This window comes from Megalobrama amblycephala, linkage group LG24 (genome assembly GCF_018812025.1).
Source record: "Megalobrama amblycephala isolate DHTTF-2021 linkage group LG24, ASM1881202v1, whole genome shotgun sequence".
Classification (NCBI taxonomy): domain Eukaryota; kingdom Metazoa; phylum Chordata; class Actinopteri; order Cypriniformes; family Xenocyprididae; genus Megalobrama; species Megalobrama amblycephala.
In genome coordinates this window covers 20674974-20697166 of record NC_063067.1, presented here as the reverse complement: position 1 = coordinate 20697166, position 22193 = coordinate 20674974, and the positions used below count along the sequence as shown (strand labels likewise).

At 37.0% G+C, this 22193-nt stretch overlaps 2 protein-coding genes across 5 annotated transcripts in view; one reads left to right on the top strand and one right to left on the bottom strand.

Annotated features, from left to right (window-relative positions):
- nckap5l (NCK-associated protein 5-like) overlaps positions 1-8910 on the top strand; it is a 30976-nt gene extending 22066 nt beyond the window's left edge. For 3 of the 4 annotated variants that reach the window (XM_048178142.1, XM_048178143.1, XM_048178140.1), the window contains exons 6-12: positions 95-184; positions 263-3378; positions 4028-4163; positions 4257-4332; positions 4658-4957; positions 5091-5239; positions 6801-8910. In XM_048178142.1, the coding sequence (XP_048034099.1) occupies positions 95-184; positions 263-3378; positions 4028-4163; positions 4257-4332; positions 4658-4957; positions 5091-5239; positions 6801-7052 (4119 nt within the window). In that variant the 3' untranslated portion in view covers positions 7053-8910. The remainder of the gene's footprint in view (positions 1-94; positions 185-262; positions 3379-4027; positions 4164-4256; positions 4333-4657; positions 4958-5090; positions 5240-6800) is intronic. The other variant, XM_048178141.1, reaches the window with a different exon arrangement.
- A 315-nt stretch (positions 8911-9225) lies between these two features.
- Positions 9226-21121, bottom strand: ctdsp2 (CTD (carboxy-terminal domain, RNA polymerase II, polypeptide A) small phosphatase 2). The gene is made up of 7 exons (XM_048178148.1): positions 20501-21121; positions 15828-15979; positions 14948-15049; positions 14702-14758; positions 14003-14095; positions 13646-13831; positions 9226-10606 (listed from the first exon to the last, which is right to left on the bottom strand). Exons 1-7 carry the CDS (start codon positions 20559-20561, stop codon positions 10481-10483), a joined length of 777 nt encoding a protein of 258 aa, XP_048034105.1. The 5' UTR covers positions 20562-21121; the 3' UTR covers positions 9226-10480.
- Positions 21122-22193: the final 1072 nt, after the last annotated feature.

Sequence of the window (22193 nt, the reverse complement as noted above, 5' to 3'; positions counted from 1 at the left end):
TGTGCATGCATACTTGTGATACATGTTTTGCATAATCCAGTAATTGATTCAAATAATAAGAAGCTTAAAGCTTACCTGATGTGTCTTATCAAAGCAGCCAGGACCCTGTCTGGAGCACATCGGCGAGCTGCAGCACAGTGAATCTAACAAACTGATTGAGGCTCAGAGGAACGCACAGGCCAAGGTAAAAGCCTTACACAAAGTCTTTGTTGAATCTGTCTTGTATGACAACTTTCCTCATCCTTAAAATTTGGTTCCACAGGGCAACAGTGAATGTGCACAAAATTGCATACCTGAGACCCAAGGCTCATCCACGTCCATGGAGGCCATGTCCCCATTCTTGAAGAAGAAAGCACACATTTTGGAGGTCCTCCGCAAGCTTGAAGAAACAGATCCGCTTCGGTACCATCGTTCCTCTGGCATTCCCTCGATCTGTGACTACAGCCAGGCTCTTGCCTCCAAGGAGGCTGTATTAGCCTGCAGAGACAATTCACCCCGGTGCAATGCACCCAAAGCACATTGTTCCCATTCCTGTCCAGATGTTTGCACACATCAGCATTTGAATGGAGGAGAGCACAGCAATGTAAAGTGTGGTAGTTGTAGCACATGCTTGATGCTGTCCAATAAAGATTCAGTCAGCTTAGCCAAGAGTAGCCACAACTGTTGCACTTCAGCCCCCATTACCATCGATAACCTCAATTTGGCTCGGCCCGATTTCCAAGAGAACATGGAAATGCAGAGCCTTGTGAAACCTGCCACAGGTACAAGTGAACTGTTTGTAAATCGGACATCTGGAGATATGTCTGTTCTTTCAGCAGAGCAAGGTCCTAACCCACCGAATGATCCCCACCCATTAGAAGCCCCTGAATCATACCTGAGATTGACCATTTCAGAAAGAGATCAGCCCAGAGGAGTCTCGGATCATGTGTCTGTAGAAACAAGAGACAAGAATAGGTTATCTGACCTTCTGCTTGAGTCTCAATCCAACAGGTCAAGCGGCAGCACCTGCAATGAGACAATTTGTGAAGATAGCACAATTGATGTGGCACTGCTGGACTCTGACTTGAAGCACTTAAATGCTGTAGTGCCACAAAGACTCAAGAAAGAAGAGTTTGCAACAAAAGAAGACGCTGACTGTGTCTGTCGAGCCAACATAGCCACCTCAAAGCTGCCTACTCTTGGACTCAAAGACAATTTACAAAATACACACTGTGAGATGGACAACATTGAACCAGTCCACAAAGGTCTGTTATTTTCTCCCAATGAAAATCATACTGCCTCAAAAGTACTGGATGATATCTCTGTCCCTGTGAAAGACATCCCATCTGACCCTCAGTCCATTAGATCGAAAGTTACGGTCAGCCCGAATCAAGTTTCCTGCCTTAGAGAGGTCAAGGCCTCACCCTCCAAACTGCTCAAGTTCCTTAAAATACCCACTCTCGGAGAACGTACTGCAGTACCTGCTCCACCTCGTCTCAGTCCTCAGTTGACGCGTAGCTCAAAGATTCCTTGCCGAAGCAACAACTATGAGGTGCACAATTCACCCGTAGCCACGCGAAAAGCCACCACGACAGAGAGGCAAAGACAGCTGCCCCCTTCTAAATCAGAGTCACACTCTGCTCCAACCTCTCCGCCCCAACCTGATGATGTTACTGCACCATTGCCAAAAGAACTTGGCTGTGGTATCCCTAAAACAAGTCGAGTAGCCAAGCCTACACAAAGTAGTCATGTTCAAAAGACCCCTCAGAAAATTCCACACTACGAAAATGTCTCAGATATCTCCAAAACGTGTGGCACCGATGTAACCCAGCTGCTTGGAGAAGTGAGCTCATCTCTTCAAAATTCCAGCCCGGCTAATGAAGGTGAGAAAGGAAAGCAGACAAAGTTTGGTATAGAGAGACCAACGAGTTTCAAGCAGAAGGACATCTCACCAGAGTCTGATTCTTCTGACCAAGAGGACAGCTCGGAGAGTCCAGTGTGGCATAAGCAAGTCAATCATCGTAGTCTGCCAAGTCAGTCGTCATCCCAGAAGGCTCAGAGTGGGATTAGCACAAGGTCCAGGAGCCAAGAGAAAAACGAAATGGTAGATAATGATTCACAGAGCTCAGAATCACCTTTTAAAAGGAACGATCCACCGCCTGTTCCTAAGAAATCAGGGATTGGTAGACATTCAGGTGAATCAAGTCATTCTTTTAAAGAACGACTGGCTGCACTTGGCAAGTTGAGGAACCCGGAGGAGTATACAGCTTGTCCTCCGCTTGCAGAGAAGAAAGAAATTGCAACTGCTGCAAGCATACCAACACGAACCACCGATAAAAGCAAAACTGCTGACAGAAACTCTGATTGTAAATCAGGAGAATATAGACTTCCTAAAAATACAGATTCCATTGAGGATAAATCATACCATTCAGGTCATCTTGATGGTGCTGTTTCGAAACAACAAGGAGCCTTTCAACATGTTGAGCAAGCAGTCAGGTCTCTTCCATGTAGCACATTAGTCTCCAAACTTGAACACGAATCCTCTAGAACATTTTTAGCCAAGCAAGAAAGCCCAAAATCTAAGATGCATCCACCATCTACTAACCTAGAGGCTGCTCAGGCTTTGCGCAGCTATGCTAAGAATACAACACCCCATGGCCTTTCGTATAATGCAAAAAATGTCACTGGGCCCCAGAGTGGTAGCCCCAATAAAATCCCACTCAAATCACCAACTAAAACTGTGCCACCCTCTATGAACCGAGATGGGAAGCCTACTCAAGAGTTTCAGAGGTACATGTCCAAATCTGAGGACAGAAGCCATCTCAGGGCCAATAAGAAGAAGAATTCTTCCTATGGAGAGAGTCTTCCTCCTCCACCACCAAGGCCGGTGGAGTCCACTGAAGAAAAGAGGCACTCTGCCCCCAGCCCACAGTCTTCTATCGAGCAGAAGGTCATGAAGGGCATTGAGGAAAATATGCTGAAACTGCAAGAGCAAGATAAAGGGCAAATGGCTGAGGTCAAGCAAAAGGCTTCCAATGGAATCGCCAACTGGTTTGGTCTGAGAAAAAGCAAGCTTCCAGCTCTTAGCCGTAAACCAGAAACATCGAAAATGAAAGATGATAAGAGAGAATGGAAACTCAATATATCCTCGGTGGGCAAGGATTCTAAGGGGGCTGTGAAGAAAGAGAGTGAGAGCCTAAATATTTCTATGCTGATTGAGAAGGCAGAGGGCTTACATAAAGCTCTTGAAGAAGAACGCGCTTATGTGAATGGAGTGGCCTTGGACCGACAAGGAAAGGGACATTCCTGTGAGGTGGTGATGGACCAAGCCCAAGGCCAGCTGTCTGTGATGTACAGAGGGGTGCCATCTGACAACTTCATGCAGCAACTGCTTAACCGGTAAGTACAAAACAACTTATACAGTAACTGTAATTTATTTTAAAGGTGGCATAAGTACAAATTTCAAGCAGAAAAAAAAATTATTTTGCCTAATCCCATTTGGTTTGGTATGATGCCAAAAAATGTATAATATTTTCAGTGTTTTTATTCTAAGACATTTTCTTTTCATGCATGAATAATAAAAGCAACCCACAAGTCAAAGACAACGTAAATTCCATGTGAACTTAACCTTTAAGTGCATAGTTGTAGTGCAGGTTTGCATGTGATGAAGATTAATTGAAATAACTGATGAATGAGTAAGGTGAGAAAATGTGCTTTGAGACTTAATTTGAATATGACTTTTGAGTCAGCTGTCACAGTGGTTAGGCTTCTGCATACGGTTTAATAAATTTGAGAGAGAGTTCAACCAAAATTTAAAAATCTACATTCAATCAAAACATATGAATTTGTGTATGTGATTGTGTGTGACTCAAAAAGAGTTGTTCATTGAAAAGCTTCAGAAATGAGATTCATAAAAGTAGTCCATCTGCTATATTCCAAGTATTCTATAACCATATGCTTTTCTGAGGAACAGACTGAAATGTAAATATACTGTAGACAAACAGTGAATAGTATTTTCACATCAATTTTATTCTAATTCTTCTATAAGCGTTGATGGGAAGGACACTGGTGGCATCAGTATGGCACATCGACGCCTCTCCTTTGACTGTAAATCCAGACCTGTATTCAGTCATCAGAGCACTGGCATTGCTAGTCAGACAAGAAGCAGTGATGACATGGAAAAGGTAAAATGTGAAAATCGTGAATATAATGTATGTTGTTGTTTTGAAAGTAGTCAATAGTACTTTAATGTTACCTTGACTACTCATTTTTCCCAGGTTTCTGCATTACTGAGTAAAGATGTCACATCAGATGAGAACCTGGCTGAGACAATTCATCATGAACACTTTGCAGGTAAGGCATGATTACAATGCATGACATCATGGCTTTCAATGTTTCCAGAGGCAGGAATTTTGATGGGTTAGCATGTAGCGACAAAAACAGGTTTTAACCTGTCACTGATGATGAATAATCTAGGTGCGTCTGAATTTCTGTGGCTCCCATATGTGAGTCATACAGCAACAGATGTGTGGCAAGCTTTATTTTGATGTTTAGAGTGTGATCCTTTGTCATGCAGTGCTACTATGTAAGCACAGACATTCCTACTTGCATACCTACATGCATACATACATAATATTTAAATATTATTTATATAATATTTAAATTCCTCTTTTTTTAGGATCTGGAATCTCTACACACACCCTTGACAGTGGCATTGGCACCTTCCCTCTTCCTGACTATAGTGCAAATGCTGGTTGCAAAAGCATTCCCAAAGGGAAGGCCCACGGGGAGTGTGACCCTTCTCATCTCCAGGGAAAACATGGCTCAGGGATGAAAATGTCCCATAAGGCCTGGACTTTGGAGAGAGAGTTGTCATGTTTAGAAGAGGATTATATGGGGGGTCAGGAAATGGACCATCACACCAGCACTTTGGAAAACAAGATTCCATCCAGTCAGATTGCAAACATCGTTCATGATGGTATATAATATTTTTAGCTGTCATTTAAGGTTAATCAGTTATGGGTGTTTTCAATAAAGAATGAATGTACATTAATTAATAGGAAGTTTCAGGTATTTTCCCACCATTTCTCAACTTTGATTTATCTTTTCAGGCACTGATATCTGTGGAGCACCCATGAAATTGGGCCCCACAAAGAACTGGACTTTCCCAAACCTCAAAGCATCTGCAGAACCGTCTGAGGTTTATCTTGGCGTTGGAGACGGAGTGGAGCCAGTGAGTCATAAGAGTTCATTTAAGAGGGTGAGCATCACTTTAGATCCTAGTTTCACCCAACTAGACAATTAACAATGCAGTCCAATTCCCTTTTTATTAAAAATGTTCCAAAGTTTGAGATCGATAAGATTTTTATAATGTTTTTGACATAAGTTACGCTCTCCAAAGCTGCATTAATTTGATAAAAAATATAGAAAATATTACTACAATTTATAATAACTCTTTTCTACGGAAGAGGATTAGGGCCAAGCAATAATAAAAAAATAAAACCATCTCGAGATTAAAGTTGTTAAATTTCGAGAAAAAAGTCGAAATAAAATGTTGAGAATAAACTCATTAAATTACGAGAAAAAAATTTGTTAAATTTAAAGAAAAAAGTCGAGGTAAAATGTTGAGAATAAACTTGTTAAATTACGAGAAAAAAAATCGTTAAATTTCGAGAAAAAAGTTGAGATAAAATGTTGAGAATAAAGTCATTAAATTACAAGAAAAAAAGTCGTTAAATTATGAGAACAAATTCGTAATTTAACGACTTTATTCTCATAATATAATGACTTTATTCTCAACATTTTATCTCGACTTTTTTCTCTAAATTTAACGCCATTTTTCTCATAATTTAACGAATTTGTTCTCGTAATTTAACGACTTTTTTCTCGTAATTTAATGACTTTATTCTCAACATTTTATCTCGACTTTTTTCTCGAAATTTAACGAGTTTAATCTCGAGATGGTTTTATTTTTTTATTATTGCTTGGCCCTAATCCTCTTCCGTACTTTTCTGTTTTAATATATTTTAAAATTTATTTTTGTGATGGTAAAGCTGAAATTTCAGCATCATTACTCCAGTCTTCAGTGTCACATGATCCTTCAGAAATCATTCTAATATGCTGATTTGGTGCTCAAGAAACATCTATTATTATCAATGTTGGAAACAGTTGTGCTGCTTAAAACTTTTGTGAAAACTGATTGTTTTTCAGGACTTTTTGCATTCTAAAGTTCAAAATAATCTTTTGTACCATTATAAGTGTATTTATTGTCATATTTGACCAATTTAGTGCATCCTTGCTGAATAAAAGTATTAATTTCTTTGAGGAAAAAAAATCTTGCTGACTCCAAACCTTTGTACGGTAGTGCATTTCTGTTAGTATACACACAGTAAAGTTCAACGGTTTGTTTGCTTACGTTTATGATTACCTTTGCCATCATTCAGTGTTCAATGAAGGTTAATCTTTAAAAACGCTAATCATATAAATAACAATCTAGCAAATCTCAAAATGAATATTTATTTTCCATACTATACTTTATAATGTTTTTGGGCCTAAATTCACACATTTCATTTAAAATGACTGATTTTAATATTTAACATTTTTATTTTTTAATAAAAAGTATAGAATTTTAATACAGCCCGTTAATTGGTTGTCAGCCATGTCATAAAAATAATTATCAGCCAGAATTTTATCGTACAGATTGATAATTTCATTAAACATAATAATACTTTATTACAAAGTATTATTATTAAATTAGGCTTTTCTGTCATGTACTTTTCAGTGTTGCTCACTTTGCATTTTTGGGCCTGTTTTTCCCGCAGCGCAACAAGACTAGTGATTCCGTAGCCAGCCGTGAAGGAGACCCGAGAAGTCTTCCTCAACCCGGACAGGCACGTAGAGGCAAAAGCCGTATTCCTGCAAACCCAGAGATGGTGAGGGACACCGGTTTGGAGTTGGTGAGAGAGAGACCTGATGACGGCCTGTCTCCAAGCCATCCCCAGGTCCTCGAGACCCCCGAGTCCCTGAGCGATTCCCTCTATGACAGCCTGTCCTCGTGTGGTAGTCAAGGCTAAAGTGGTTTCAGAGAGACTGAATGATAACCAGGTACCAACCTTTTTGTAACCCTGATTCTCGTGACACTTCAGATATTTTTCGAAGGAGGATATTTACGGGATAACCCATTTTTTTTGACCGAGAAAAGCTCATGCCACATGTTACGCTCCGTACACGAAATACCCACATTTCTATCCTGATGGTTGGAAGAAGGACTTTTACAATGTGTTTGTGCTGGCATCATTTTAGCCCATTATAACAACTCTATCATCTCATTCGTGTTCTCTGTTTCAAGTGGTAGCAAAAGTAGTGACGTTCAACTCATATTATTGTTAAATTACGTTTCAAGGATGAATCCAAGCTCATCGCGACAGTCTTCCAGTTTTTAATCTCACAGAATGTTCTGGTTCTCATGCAACATCAGTGCACACTCTCTTTGGTAACATTTGTGTAAAGTTATTGGAAAGTGAATGTTAATATATGTGATTTTCAATTAATTTAATATGCATATTTCATGAAAAGAAAAAAAAGAAGAAAAAAACGCATCTGTGTAAAACTTGCATTAGCCGTAGGCTTTTGATTCATTGTGTTTAAAGAAGAAGAAAAAAACCTCGTAGCAGCAACATACATTAAGTCCGATCCATATAAGACAGAGCTACAGTGTTCCACGGTGAATTATTATTTACGTTTATTTATTTATTTTCTTTGAATAACGTGGTAAGACAAGACCACCTTTTATTGGTTACTCCTTTTGCATTCTGTTCAAACATGTACTGTGCCTGACTTTGTGTGTACGTGTCTCGCTGTGCGTCTATAGGATAGTTTGTTCTCCAGATCCGGCCATGACTTGTTTTTTTGTGTATGTTACTTTTGTTTTGCAATGATTTAGAGAAACTTGTGACTCATGACCTAATTCTGAACTGTGTATTGTTGGACCACCCTGCTTACAATCAGTGAACTTTAACAAAGCTTAAACCTAAAACTTAAACTTGGCTCTGGCTGACTAGACATGAGAGAAAATTTATCAAATCATTCCTTGCGAATTTTGAAAAGGTGGCTGATGATTTCTTTACTCTTTATGTTGACGTAATAACGCTGACTCTGCCTTACGCATCTTTCCACAGCTGTTAGAAATTATCCTCCTTTGAGCCAGGTTTCATGTTGATTACTCAGCAAAAGGGGTTTTCTTTGGGAAATGGTCGTGATTCTCCCCCTCCACACAAATTCATCGTATATCTTCAGCAAAAAGCATTTTGGTGCAATTCAAGTTAAGGTGCGATGCATGCGTTTGACTGTGCTAATCCTGTGAAATGGATTACAGGCAAAAGTGGTTGCTCAAAAAGCCATAGGTTAGTAGATAAGTAGTACAACCCGAATCCTTTCCAATCTGCGCGGACCTCAATAGCTGTTTTTTATGAAGCGACCACAACAAAAGACTAATTAAAAACATTCCCAAGCATATATGCGTCGTCATCCAACAGTCTTTCCAGGCCTGTGTACAATTTTTGTAGAGAGAAATTAACTTTGTAGTCATCCTCAATCTTATACGCATGTCACTCTCTTGATTTGTCACAAAATTCTTGTTTTTTTTTTTTATAAGTAGTTTGTGTTACTATCGTAGTTCTCTAATTTGCCTGCCGTTATAACCTTTGTTATTTACTTTGTTGTAATTGTCAGGAATATTTTATATTAGTTTGCTGTTTACAAAAGAATTTATGATGAAGTTGTTAATATATCTGTAAAATGTTTATATAAGGTGCTATCTGATTTTTGTTTTCACTCTGTCCTGCAAAAGCCATAAATGTGTTTTCATAATCTCCTTTCTAAGCAATCGCCATCACTCAATAAAACTCAACTCAATAAAAACCTTTTTAAGTACGTTTTTTTGTGGTACATTTATTACAGAATATGTGACGCAGATCTTCCTATACCTAGATGGATTCTGGTGCCCCTAGTGGTCAAAAGGAGGATGAACAACTTGTTGGCAACAGTTTATTTTGATTGACAATTTTAGATGCTTTATTTAGTGTGGGAAAAAAAAAAAATATTAATAATATATTTTAGGGAAAAGAATTTGAATGCTCATTTTGTGGCATTTTATCATTCAAAAGTGGATGTTAGCAATTTTTGAATTCTGTGTAATTATAATAACTAATGATGACTCAATGACAGAATGCAAAGAAAAGATTTACATAATGTTGCACAGAAAAAATTTATTGTCGGCAATACAAAAGTCAAAAATTTGACAACACAGACCTTATCAGGGCAAATTTGAACCAAAAGGCAATAATCTGCCCTTCGAACACTGCTGTGTTTATAAAAATCACGGCCATTTTGAATATTTGTGCTACAGTAAGAACTTATAACATAAACATGATAATGTTTAAATAATATAAGATGAAGTACAGAAGTGGAGTATCTGGTCTGCATCAACAGATCATACAATGATGGACATTTTCAAGTTCAAAGATGTATCATACAAAGATGGACATTTTCAAGTTCAACCAAATATACACACAAATGCCAGCACAAGTAATTGTCTGCATAAATACAGCAGAGAGAAGGACAGTAACTGAACAAGATAAATCTCTTTGGTTCATTCGGTGGTATTAATTCTGCTCCTCACGTATAATAAAACCCCATCAAGTACACTTGAAGCAGAGATAAGGCCACTTTAAGACGAATACAGGAAGTGTCAAGGTATGTAGTTGTAATTCACATAAAACTGTAAAAACGGGTATTTTAATGCCATGTTAACGCACTTCAGCGACAGTAGAGAAGTGTGCAGTTTAAACAAGGCCTTGTGTAAAGTAATAAGACTGAAACAAAGAGTCACATTTGCATTTATGGAAAAACTATGCATAGCATGTTGAATAAAACAATGTGTATTCCCATTTGTGCCATTTCACTGGAATCTGGAATACATTAGCAACACAAGTTTTCCTTTAAAGTGATGATTATGAATGCTAAAGATTAAAAAAGTGAGGTTGAATTCAGGTAGAACTTGCATAGAGAGATTGGCCTGAAAGTTTGTGCTTTATGAGCTGTATAACAAAATACAGTTGCGGATTACCGATGACTTGATTAGACCTTGCAAACTGTTTAATCTCCCAAAGGATGTCATTATAAACATAAAAAAAAATTCTAATAACAAAAAAATATAAAAGTAAAAAAGGAATATAAAATCTGTAAATTGTTATTGCAAAAGGCAAGCTCATTGACTGAGACAAAGCTGACCTCTGACCACAATATTTATCATCACTTACTGTTTAAGGTCCCTCAAACCATATAGCAGAACTGCATATACTTTGAGCTGAGCAGAATTATGAGCTTTCGTGTTTGTTTTCAGGTCAGAAGGCGGAGTCTAATGTCATGAGCCGCTTGTGTGTGTGATTGGCAGTCAGTGCTACACAACATGGAGGTTTGTCCTGGTCTGGTGGTGTAGGGATTATGGACCCCTGAGTTGTTCGAGTCTGCTGTAGACATCATCAGCCTGACTTAACTCTTCAAATACTGGGATGAGGTGAAGCAGCTCAGTGTCCTCTGAATCATCAAACCAGGAGAGTACAGGAACCTGTTAAAGGCACACAGGTTATTATATGCCACTAGATTACTGGGTTGAAATAATATAATCATTTTGGGATTATTTAAATCTATTGGGTTTATGTATTTTAAAAGCAGGAAGATCATTATATTAGTGCATTTAGTAAATTAAATGTACATAGTTCAGATGGTGGTACAACAATATTTTGTTACATATACAGTGGGGTCCAAAAGTCTAAGACTGCATTGGAAATCTGGGAAATAAAATTTAAAATAAAATTGATCATTTTCATTCTGAAAATTTCTAATATAATTCCAAAGCTTCTGAACATTTGTTAACATACATGTTTGATAATGTATATAAGCTATATATTGTGTAATTAAAAAGTAAAAAATATATATTAGAATAGAATATATATTTGTTTCTATATAATAGATACACTATTGTTCAAAAGTTTGAATCAGTACTTTTTTTTTGTTTTTGAAGTGTTTACAAATGCTGCATTTATTTGATCAAAAATACTGTCAAAAACAGTAATACTAAACTTCTATTACAATTATATATATATATATATATATATATATATATATATATATATATATATATATATATATATATATATATATATATAGGGTTCGACATTAAGCCTTGCCATGTGGTCATTCACTTGTCTGAGTAAAAAAATTGCTAGTCCAGAAATGTTTTTTTTGTGTTGTAAATATAATTAATTCTGAAGCAATATTCTCATCAGTGTTCAATCAGCTTTGACATATTTAAATCCGCATATTTGTGATATTTACTTTAACCTTTATAAAAGGCATTTTTCCCCTTATTAAATGTATGCTTCATCTATCATTTTAAAGCTGCAGTCTGTAAGTTTTGCCTCTTTGTCACCATCTCTGTTTGAAACTTGCAATTGCAGTTGTTTGCGGAATTGTCCTTTTTACTCCTCAGCATGGATGAATCTAATGTTTGCTGTCAGTCACCACATCGGTGAGGATACTGTACTTCAGAATATCAGATTCTACGTCTTGGAAGTATGACCAATATAAGAATTTTCACTGGAAAATGTCATCTGAACAAGTAACATGTCTGGCACTTTTGTTCTGACCAACTGAGAAAAAAAGCATTACAAAAAATCGTGCTACCAATGTGATTAAATCTAATGATTTTGACACTTAGCTCAGATAACGTCAAACTGTGCAAATTATTATTATTTTTATACTTTGTTCTCATTTCGAGACTGTTAACATAGATTTCATTTCTTTAGCCACTCTGCAGTCCGAAGTCTTGTGCTTTTGACTACGGGTGAATCTCCAGTTGTCACTGATAATTGTCTTTTGGAACTTTCTGGATTACAATCCGCCATCAAAATGATGTTTAATTATTTCAGCTGCTGTGAGAAAAGACTATAAATGATCAGCTACCAGCAGCATCCTCATATGCCATATAGTCTACTAGCAGGGACTCGTCCTACATGTATACAGACACGACGCAATGACTAACGGCTGCATGCATACTCAAATTTCCCAAACGTTAGAAAGAATGATACTTTTAAACATGAAACTAAACCGCCAGTAGGTGGCAGCAAATTACCATCTTAATGAGTGAATCAATGAGTTCCCAGTGAATCATTCTTTCACACGTTTTATTCAAATGGCTAATTCATTCAAGAATGAGGCAGTTGTTTAAAGGGTTAGTTCACCCAAAAATGAAAATTCTGTCATTTATTACTTACCCTCATGCCGTTCCACACCCGTAAGACATTCATTTATCTTCGGAACACAAATTAAGATATCTTAGTTGAAATCCGATGGCTCCGTTAGGCCTCCATATTGAGCAATGACATTTCCTCTCTCAAGATCCATAAAGGTAGTAAAAACATATTTAAATCAGTTCATGTGAGTACAGTGGTTCAATATTAATATTATAAAGCGACGAGAATATTTTTGGAGCGCCAAAAATAACAAAATAATGACTTATTTAGTGATGGCATGATTCAGATCGCGTGTCAAACTGCCAACGGCTGAAATCACGTGACTTTGGCGCTCCGAACAGCAGATTCGATACACTGATTCATTTGTGCTCCGAAGCTTCCTGGAGCAGTGTTTTGAAATCAGCCATCACTAAATAAGTCGTTATTTTGCTATGTTTGGCGCTCCAAAAATATTCTCGTCGCTTTATAATATTAATATTGAACTACTGTGCTCACATGAACTGATTTAAATATGTTTTTAGTACCTTTATGGATCTTGAGAGAGGAAATGACATTGTTTCCTATGGAGGCCTCACAGAGCCATCTGATTTTAACTAAAATATCTTAATTTGTGTTCCGAAGATTAACGAAGGTCTTACGGGTGTGGAACGGCATGAGGGTGAGTAATAAATGACAGAATTTTCATTTTTGGGTGAACTAACCCTTTAATACTAGGCTTGTTAGAGATGCATTGGTGCTGCGTAGACCGATTGGCGTATGACATCAAAGTACCAGGAGAGCGATTGAAGAGCATTATGCTTTTGAAACACTCTCACAGTACTTTGATGTCATACGCCGATCGCTCTGGGCAGTGCCGATTCATCTCAAACAAGCCTAATGGATCATTGAATATTTGACTCAACCGATTTGTTCAAAACGCTAAGTCATTCAGTAAAGTGTTGCTGTGAGATGCGCTATGGTTCTGCTCTTACCGTCAGTACATTATATATTAGTGTCCTCTATCAATTGCCACTTACACTAAATGGAATAAAATCAAATCATTCTCACGTATTGGTGATGCCCTAGTTGTTTTTTTGTTGTTGTTAATTTTAAAGTTTTAATCGGCTACTTGAAATTTAAAATTCTCTTTCACTTGCCCCTTCAAAATAATCCACTTGTCCTGGACAAGCGTTAATGTTGAGATATATATATATATAGATATGCACACACATACATACATATATGTCAGACTTTTGGACTCCACTGAATATTATGTCAAATCCAGTGAAATAAACAATTGTTAAATAGCAAGAAGAGAATCTACAGGCAGGGATTAACAAAAAGCTAAACAGCAGCAGGACAGTGAAACCCACAGCATTCTCAGGGTGGAAGATGTAGGAGGCAGGGGAGTTGTCCAGGATCAGGGTTTTGTGGAGCTCACGGCCGAGGCGACTCAGATCTTTAACATAGCAGCCTTGATAAAACACACAAGATTCACGGAACAGCCGCGCCCGGAACACGCCACACTGATCCAGCAGGTCGGTCACCGGGTCTGCATACTACCAAAGCCATGAGTGGGGAGAAGGAGGGATGAGTTAAGGAAAACTGAGAGAAGAAAATAAATCTGACACTACAAGGACATATCTCTATAACATTAACTAACCAGCATCTAGTAAGCAATTTCTACAATTTTCCTAAAGAAACAAGACATGTGATGCATGTTTTGATACCTTAGCAAGGCTGGCAGTGAACAGAACACATTCAAACAGTTCTCCCATCCTCTGGAGGAACTCATCCACGTATGGCCTCTTCAACACATACACCTAAAACACAGATGAGTATGTTGTATATGAGACTAAAGTATTTTAATGCATCATTTAAATTTAGAGTAGAGACTTCAGGGTCTATTTTTTTTAATTCTGTAAATAAAACAAATCACAAAATGTTGTGTAGTGCGCTTCTAGTGCTGTTGCTCGTAGCCTCCTCCTGAAACAAGTAATCAAGAATAGGCCGTACTAGTGTGAACTAACCTATCCTGGATTACTTGAACCAGGCAGAGGCCAAATGCAGATTTTCCCTAAAAAAAAAAAAAAAAAAGTGGGCGACAACAACAAAGGTTTAGGGAATATTTTAATGCGAGTTCAATCTCCACATTTTAAGTCGCACTGCTTTCTATCATGGTTTTGGGAGTAAAACAAAAGAATCAATGGGCAAATATTGCCTCTTGTGGTTGTACACTATATGACGCCACAATCCACCAAGTGTTGCTCTCACATCAGTCCAGCAGATGGTGCTCATCCTTCACTTTTGAATATAGAACAACATCTCCACTGTTTCCTCAAGCACATGTCCTGCACACTTCAAGTCACTGCGCACTGGCAGGGGATTACTGGTGTTTCTCACATACACAAACATTTATCAGATCTCACCTGGTGTGTGGTCCCCTCAATCTCCACAGGCACAATGAAATCTGCATTGCTTATTGGCTACAAAAACACAATGTGGATATGGTTAAAAACATTGGTGGGGTGAGAAACTGTTATTAACCCTGTTGCAAATGTTATAGCTATCGAACGGATAACATTTCATATATGCATCTATTCTTAAATGTTCAGTTATACAGTATTTCCTTAAAATGTCAAATTCACAATATCAATCAGTGTTACTGTGTGTACCTTAAATGAGCTATGCACCAGTGTTTCATCCAGATCTATGACCACACAGATCTTCCCCTGGTCCTGAGAGGTCACTGCTGGCAGCAGACACTCTCCTGGTGTCTACAGGTGAGACCAGAACACATGATTATTATTTTTTTATTATTATATTCTAGTGCAAAATAAATAAATGGGACTGCTTATTATACATAAACTTAAATTATAGTACATATTTTTTAATTTTACACATCCAGATTATAATTCTTCATTTTTTTGTATTTAATATTTTGTATTTATCTACCCAAATATATAATGAAATTTTATTTTTATTGAATATTAATTTGCATTACTTAAAGTGATAGTTCACCCAAAAATGAAAATACTGTCATCATTTACTCACCCTCATGTCGTTCCAAACCTGTATAAATTTCTTTGTTCTGTTGAACACATAGGAGGATATTTTGAAGAAAGTTTGTAACCAGGTCGCTTTGGGCACCATTGGACACTATGGGAGTCAATGGTGCCCCAGAACAGTTCAGTTTCCCACATTCTTCAAAATATCTTCCATTGTGTTCAACAGAACAAAGAAATTTATACAGGTTTGGAACGACATGAGGGTGAGTAAATGATGACAGTATTTTCATTTTTGGGTGAACTATCCCTTTAATTTACACGTAAAAAATAATTGTTTTATTTAATATTATTTATTAATAATACACAGACATCTACAATTTACCAATGTACATTGTTAATTTACATTTTTGTTTTGTGAAATGACATCGGGTGTACGCATTACTAACATTCACAACACATTACGAATCTGCTTAATCTTTAAAATCTTTGTTTTATGTTTCAAGGATACAAACTAACAAAAAGTTTTGATTAATGGTTCCTATAATACTTTGGCAATGGTCCCATTGTCCTCAGGTGCTAGCAAGGCATCATGGGTAGGTGATGTTGGCAGCTGGGCATCTTGAGCTCGAAGGCAACAGATGAGCTTTTTAAAGATATTCCGACTTCCAGGTTTCTGAGGTGAGTTTTTATTCACCTGATCTGTATGAAAACAATACATGCATAATTTGCATATATTAGTCCCGCTGATAATTGTATGGCATAAACATATCATAAAAAGGCTCATGTTGCGTGGTTTATAAACAATCCCACTTGAATCCCATTAAGCGCTGTCAAACCCCACCCAGAGTGCATTAGTAAATGTTAATAAATATTTTCAATTAACCACTTTAGATGACAAAAAAAACTTAAATTCACATTCGCCAATCAGCTGGATACATTTGCATCGAATGCGCCACTGAGGCTTGACGGATCTATTAAATAATTCAGAGCACTGGAATGAAATGTATGTTTTCGTCAGTAAATGCGGCGCCTATCAACATCAAAATGACCAAATGCTCAGCCGCCCCTCTCCAGAGATGGCACACGTTGCACAGAAACAGAAAATCTGTTTTAAATGAGACTGCTGGCCACGGCTGGTATATGTTATATAATCTCAGAGGGCGGGAAAGCCCACACATTTCAGCTGTACCTTCAGAGCAAAACATACACACACACACACACACACACTGCTCCTGCCATTTCATCACAGAAGAGTCTGGCAGAAACAAGCCCTCGAAGTGCATACGCCACAGACATAACTCCTATCCATAGAAATAAGGGCTATGTTTTTGTAACACGACATCTGTAGTGAGCTTTGTTGTGCATTACTCAGGGGCTCCTTGCATATTTAGGGGGCTTCTGCATAGTTTTGCTTGCAAATATTTGCATGTAAGAGGAACGTGATTTTGTTCAGACATGCCTGTTGAAATTCCCAAGGAAGCAGAAATGAAAAAATGTGCATAAAAGCTCTTGCAACATGAAAGTACGCCATGCAGTGATTAGAATCTGTTTTTTATTCCTATGGTGATGTAACTTCAGTACTAGTAATCTGTTTTTTTTTTTTTTTTTCCTCAGCTGAAGGAATTGACCATAAAATGAGCAGGGGCTGATCCCAGGCTCCTCTTCTCCCTCATGTTCCCTATGGGGACTTATGTAGCCATAGGAATCATCTTATGTAACATACGAGCAGCATGTACAGCAGAGGGAGGATGAGAGAAAATGGCCTCCTTCGTCATCATTTACTCTGTGCTGTATTTGCCCATCTGTACACTCTCTGATAACGCCCTGCTTAACAAAAGGACTCAGGAAATGGAGTACAAGGAAAATGTATCCTTGAATTCAAACATATGTCACATATGGATAAAGCAATATTGTCAAGCTTTGTAAGCGGAGTGTTTTGTTAAGGACGTCAAAGGTTTTGTTAGAAGCTTTTAAGTGGTCAGTGTTTTTAGCTATTACACTTCTGCTCAGATCTAATCAAATGAGAGTGTTTTTTTTTCAAATCAATTTCCCAAAAAGCAGATGAACAAAAGAAAAATGCTAAAAATCTAGCAGCTCCTAATTTCATCCTTGGTGAATTGTCATCTATTTTCCTAGATCTCTAAAGTAAATTAAATGGCAAGCATGGATTTGAGTTTCAAGGAATTGTGTGTAACTGGAGTCCAAGGAATCTGTTAAGAAAACAATAACAAATTCTTGATATTTGTAATTAGACCAGCTAACGTAGACTTTTTTGTGTTGCATGTATCGAACACTGGCATAACAGCAGCAATGTTTTCCTAGAAAAAAGGTCTTAGATTTGGCCTACAACAAATCTTTTTAGACATAACGTATTACCAATACATATGGAAGCGATTTTTTCAGCCAGATTGCTGCCTGAGCAATGGCCTAAACTAAATGCATTTCTAATGCAAACATTTTAAATTTTTCCAATTTCTTTAAAAAAAAAAAAAAAAAGCTCAAAATAAGAATTCACTAAGCTCTTACAGCACATAATATAGTGACTTAATAATGACAGACCGCAATTACAATCAGGTTTTATAAAATATTTGGTCATTTTGAGATTATCTACGTTTGGATAGAGCAAATTTTCTGTTCATCTCATTTGTTATCATTACATTATATTATATATTGGCCATCTGTCACACTGATCTCTATCAGCCTCAGTATTTGTTGTTGAAAAACATCCATATTGGCTGACCATTATATTTCAACTAAGCATTGTTTTTCATTGCCTACATTCATGGGTTGCATTTTCACTCCATTATGAAGTACATCAACTAAACCATAGCTGGATACTGATGGATGCTCAGCTAATGACAAGTTAAGACATAATAGCCTACTGCATTACAAATTTCTAAACCCGAGTCCTTGCTTGATTTGAATACTATTAATGCAATATATTCAACAAAGTCATATAATCTAATTCCACAAGGCACTTTAGCAAAGATATATATACAGGACCTTACGTAAACATAACAAACATTCTTTGCATTTGGTATCTGTTTGAGGAGTCAATGACGTGATACTCATGTTTTTGTACAGATCTAATCTGTTAATCGAAAATACTTTAAGAAATGCAGTTCATACAGAAATGGCTTAAATACATGGCTTCTATGATATTTTAATGTTTTCAATTTCTGAATTTAAATGAATTTTGATATTTTATTGTGGAGGTTAAGGTAAAAAATGTCTAGGTAATGTTATTCTGGAGATTGTTAAAAAAAAGAAAATAGTTTAATTAAATTAAAACTTAATTAATTAAAAGGATTAAATTCTTTTAAAAAAATGTATTCAAATTGCATTATTATTTATCCAAAATAATATTATTACTATTTTGAAAAACTTACTGACAGACAAATTAAAGTCAGTGTGGCATAACAACAAGCGGGAAGCCATTTTGTTGTCATGTCATAAAACAGACCCCCCCCTTTAGACCCTGATGGCTGTGAATTGCAGACATTTAGTTTGTTAAAAACAAACTTTAGACCATTTTTAAGCACCTTTTTGATATTTAAGACTCAAAAATGTATTCTGTTTTTGCCATGAAAAATATCTTTGAAAATGTTTTTGATGTTGTTGAATATAAGTACACACACACACACACAAAGTACAGAAAAAAATTGGTGCTTTTTACTTGGTTACACCACTTGACAGTTTCAGAGTTATTAAAATATAATATTTGCACAAACCCTAACCCTTACATTTGCACCAATGCATCTGTTCACATCCTGAGCACCATAATTCCTGAAAGCCTCTGCTGTTATTGCCACAAATAAATGAATAACTAAATAAAAATAAAGTCTGGACACTAGATACTTGATGCCAGCCAAGTACAAAATAAGTTCAAAGGGTCTTCAATGAATTTCTGCAGACTTGTATTTTCATGGCTGCTCGTAATTCAGTAATACAGAGATCGTGGACATCTGTAGTAACAGCCAAACTGACATCAGTTAAGTATGGTCATACTGGAACGACCGATGTTTATATCGTATTTGCGTCATATCTAAAATAAGCACACAGTTCTGCTTATATTGACGAGACACAAGATAAACACTGGCCAAAACACCGCGAGGAGATAGACTGGCCCGACAGGTAGTGAGTAAGAGGTTACAAAATGGTTACTTTCCGCATAATGGTTATTTTCTGCACAACACTGTGGCCTTTACTCGTCGTTAAACATCTAGATAAGGCCTTCATTAACCGTTAAGGTTTAAACGCGTGTAATGGACGCGTCGCGCGGCAGATGGAGGGCGTGTGCTGAGGGGTGTGTTGTGCATTCCAGCGCGGCACCTTGCGCTCTCCATTAGGCCGATGTTTTTCACATTTCAACTCGATGTTTTGTACAGTTTTACTTCAGTAAGAGTGTGAGATACGCGAGTGTGGGTAAATCGGTTAAACAGAAAACGTTTTTCAAACATAATCTGCATAACGTTAAAACAACATGTCACTCAAATTATCCATTAACCAAGCGATGAAACGACGTCCACAGAAGAGGAAACAACAGTGTCTTACGTGAAACACGCATTAACATTGGTTACACTTTTTAAAAATGACCAAACATCATTATTACATCTATTGTGTAAAGAAACTATCAATAAATTAATAATAAGACAAATAGAAAATAATAGTTTATTAACATACATTAAGGTACACAAATATAAAAAAACACCTGAAAAAATATTACAGAGAGAAAAACATGTCATTGATTTCTGTAGGTCGTCTAAAATCCTTTTAAAAACTGATCATATTACGTAAACATTCAGCAATGCCTGACTGCAACAGCATGTAAATAATAAAATTAAGTTACACTGAGATTTATGCAAAAACAAAGAGGACACGCACACGTTTATATATATATATATATATATATATATATATATATATATATATATATATATATATATATATATATATATATATCCTGAAATGTGATATTGAGCTTATTTACATTTCGCTGTTCAGAGCGGAATTCGTTAAGTTCCAACGGTTGGAACTTAACGAATTCCGCTCGCGACCGTGACATGTCAATCAGCTTAATATGACAAATAACTGTTACAGCGCGAGCATCAAACATGTTCGAATCGCACATCGAACAGTGTGACGCGATAACGGCTAATATGTGATAGAGTTGACAGCGCTGAAACATCACCATTTAGCATGTGACACTGCGTTGCCTACCTGTTTTCGAAGGCAACCGAGAATCCTCTCTCTGCACTTGAGTGATGATAGAACTTTCCATCTAACAAACGCACAACCCTCAACGTCCAACCAACCTTTTCCAGCGACAAACAGTCGGTCCGCATTTAGTGGCATTAAAAGCTAGCGATGCTTGAAATGAATAATTTCCGTTCGATCAAAAATATCTCAAACCTACGGCGACAAATTATTGTGATATTTATTTATTCCCGCCTTCTATTCTCTTCCACATGGGAGGGGCATGACACTTTGTTTTGTTTTATCTTATCTGCTATTTTCTAGGCTTCGCGTCTCGGTTTACTTTATCGCTCGTATATTTATCCATAGCCTCCACTAGTCTAGGTAAAGCCCTCACTTTTTCTCCAACAACATGGAGAATCCAGGCGAAAGAAGAAAAACAACCGAGGACATGGGGCAAGGACGGTTTCAAGTTCCCCTTACTACAGATAAACAACCCCGTAACTGGGGTAGATCCAAAATAGCAGTTGAAAAAAAGACACGACCAATTCGCTCAGATGTATAATTTAGGAAGGTAAGACGCGAAAATAGTCGATAATTGACGATTTTTATGTTTTTCCGTGTATTGTTTTGCTTTGGACGGACTCGGAGGGGCGCCTTGAAACAGCTGGTCGTTTCGGATTGGATCACCAGGAAGTGGGAGTAGCTGAAGCATTCTTCTGTTCTGCACACTCCACACCGAAAACATTCCAGTGCTGGTTTTGTCGCAAATCAGTATTCAGAAGCTGTAGTCGTATTAAATCTAAATTACAGTGTCGGAATGCTAATTTAATAATGAGCAAATTGCAAGGGAATCGAGTGATGCGATCGAATTAGTAATATCTGAAAAAAAATCCCATGTTGTCAAAATGCATCACACCAAATCCACCTAGTCATTTTCCTACTGATTCTCCTCCTCCTCAGTGTAGTTGTGATGATAATGATGATGAAGAGGATTAATTAAGGCTATACATTGATCAATTCATATCTGTTAGTTCACAAATTGAGTAACCTGAAGATTTTGTGCTAAAATAGGCAATTTAATAATAATAATAATAATAAAAACAGTCTAATATTAAAAGACAATGTGTATTAAAAGACAAAGTGGCATTTTAGTGTATGATAAATAAACTAGAGCACAATCAAATTATTAATTAAATGATATCAAAGTTGTTTTGAGTAATACATTACAAATACACTGAGCACTCAATGCTGTATTTTAATTACGTAGATTAATGCAAGTGTAATGTTGACCTGCCCAACTAATTTAGGTGCTAATTTAATGATGCAACTAATTATGTCCAAAAAATGTGCAGCTGCATTTACCTCAATAATTTACACGAATGTTGCACATTTGTTTAATAGTCGAGGTGGCATTATTGTATAGTGCATATGTTTTCAAACAGAAATAAAAGTTGCGCTCCCTTATTTCATTTTTTTTTTTTAATCTTTCAATCAAGAGAAAAGAGGAAAATAATGGTAAATGCAAGTGATGAAAGAGCCACAGAGTTTTTACCAGCTGGAGTACTGCCCAGAACTCCTATGTGGGAAATCTATTCTATTCCCAAACGGGACCAATTCTATACCACAAAACCAAGACATAAACAAGTATGGTACCACTGTTTACAGAAATGTGGAAGTTGCGCAGATGTCAGATATGTGACTAAAATAAGTGTAA